The sequence below is a fragment of the Scardinius erythrophthalmus genome (genome assembly GCF_964197995.2).
Source record: "Scardinius erythrophthalmus genome assembly, contig: HAP1_SCAFFOLD_436, whole genome shotgun sequence".
NCBI lineage: Eukaryota > Metazoa > Chordata > Actinopteri > Cypriniformes > Leuciscidae > Scardinius > Scardinius erythrophthalmus.
The window spans coordinates 38,245-40,555 of record NW_028296179.1 but is presented as its reverse complement, the minus strand read 5'-3'; the positions used below and the strand labels follow the sequence as shown (position 1 = coordinate 40,555).

The 2,311-nt window shown below is 41.5% G+C and overlaps 1 protein-coding gene across 1 annotated transcript; it reads left to right on the top strand.

Moving 5' to 3' along the window:
- Window positions 1-50: 50 nt before the first annotated feature.
- LOC308686569 (zinc finger BED domain-containing protein 5) lies at window positions 51-1,418 on the top strand (the record flags this gene model as incomplete). Its single annotated transcript, XM_081394999.1, has 1 exon — window positions 51-1,418. One exon carries the CDS (start codon window positions 51-53, stop codon window positions 1,416-1,418), a length of 1,368 nt encoding a protein of 455 aa, XP_081251125.1.
- Window positions 1,419-2,311: the final 893 nt, after the last annotated feature.

The window sequence follows — 2,311 nt, the reverse complement described above, 5'->3', positions numbered from 1 at the left end:
AAGAGATGGTGGAGTGTATGATTGGAGAGAAAGACGCAAAAAAGTTGGACATGATTCCTGTGTCCAATAACACTGTGTTGCGCCGCATTGATGACATGTCTGAAGACATCCTGGCTACACTAGTCAGCCGTGTGAAGAAAAGTGAGTTTTACTCTCTGCAAGTAGACGAGTCTACAGATGTTGCAAATCTGGCCAATCTTCTTATGTATGTCCGTTACCTTTTTGAAGGAACGGTACAAGAAGATTTTTTGTTCTGTCGGCCCCTTGCTACCCGAACAACAGGACAGGAAATCTTCAATTTAATTGACGTTTTTATAAGGACCAATGGGATCGACTGGGAGCGCTGTGTGGGAATTTGTACAGACGGGGCAAAATCAATGACGGGGAAACACACAGGGCTTATAGCTCATATTAGGAGAGTCTGCCCATCCATCAGCTGGTTACACTGCAGTATTCACAGAGAGGCCCTCGCAGCCAAAAACATGCCAGCTGATCTACTTGCAGTGTTGAACGACGCAGTCAAACTGGTGAACTTCATTAAAGCTCGTCCGCTAAATTCACGAATATTCACACTGTTATGTAATGAGATGGGCAGCGAACACAAATCACTGCTGCTGCACACAGAGGTGCGTTGGCTGTCCCGCGGCAAAGTGCTGACAAGGCTCTTTGAACTCCGGCACGAATTGCAGCAGTTTTTTGAGGAGAATCCGTTTCATTTGGCCTCCAGTATGCATGACAAAGATTTTCTGAAAAGGCTCGCCTATCTAGCGGACATCTTCTCAGCTCTGAATGAACTCAATCTAAGTCTGCAGGGAGTCAGTGTAACTGTGTTCAACACACAAGACAGGATTGAGGCCATGATAAAGAAGCTACGGTTCTGGGCGAGTTGTGTGAGTGGGAACACACACCTGTGTTTCCCTACTCTTCACGAGTTCTTGGGGGAAAATGACGTGGACCTGGGTGAGCATGTAAAAAGTCTCATAATTGAACACCTCAACCAACTCGCCGAGCATCTACGGAAACACTTCCCACCTATGGACACATCTCGCGCTTGGATTCGCAATCCATTTGAAGTTTCCCTGCCCGTCCCACAGCTGTCATTTCACGAGCAGGAGCAGCTGATCGAGCTGTCATCTGATGGAGCACTGCAGTTACAGTTCAAACGAAAGCCACTTGTGGATTTTTGGACCGAGTCACTGACATCATACACAGTCTTGGCAAAGCAAGCCTTGAGAGTTTTGATGCCCTTCGCTACAACTTATCTCTGCGAGGCTGGTTTCTCTGCTATGGCAGCAGTTAAAACTAAACATCGGCAAAGACTGGATGCTGTTGAGAAGGAATTGAGGCTTAAACTGTCGTCCATTGCGCCAAACTTCGGAGAGCTTTGTGCTAAGATGCAAGCCCACCCGTCGCATTAATATGGGTAAGTATTTAATGTTAGGCCATCCTTAAAAATATTTTGGTTTGCCATAACAGCCAAAAAAATATATAATATAATATAATATAATATAATACATATATTAATGTATACATATATTAAATAATTAGAAAACCTGAATAAACTGAACACCAAAGAATAATATTAACTATGCCTATTGAGCGCTGGTGACGCGTTCATGTGTAAGGGCGCTGCCAATAACGCACCTAAAAGCTGTCACAAAGAACCGGTAAAAGTAATGATTATTAGTATGTCAAATATATCAAGGAGACATTTCAATTGTTTGTTAATAAACAAGTGTTTTCTGTGTCAAAGATGAAGTTGACAATGCTGACTCGCGATCTTCGCGGTAGTGAAAGCGCCAGAGAGAAATGCACATTTTTCATAACCTTCCACATTAACAATATAATCTTGATCAAAAATATAAAAATTAAGAAATGTATATAAATATTTTAACAATGTCTATGACTTCACTGGACACATGCTAGCAACAATACAGCTACTGGCCACCTTCAAATCCAACTAAAAGCGTAAAAAATGAAGAAATTCCTAATGAAGAAAACTGGATTTCCAAGAAAATTCATGTATTGCAAATACTGGTAATGTTTAATTTAGTTGAGGATACATTTAATTATCTGATTGTACATTATGATTATATTTTAATTGTTTTACCATTGGCTTTATATTTTCAGTTTTTTTGCGAAGGCCCTCAAGTGGTGCAAAGCAGCAGAATACCATTCTGCCATGGAGAGTGAGGTTGACACCTACGCAAAAAGGCCAACCAAAAAAACCTGTCCGGTATGATGACAGCAGCGAAGGTATGCATTACTTTCAGCCTTCTGAGTATTGTGTAGTCCATTAAGATCTTCTGAT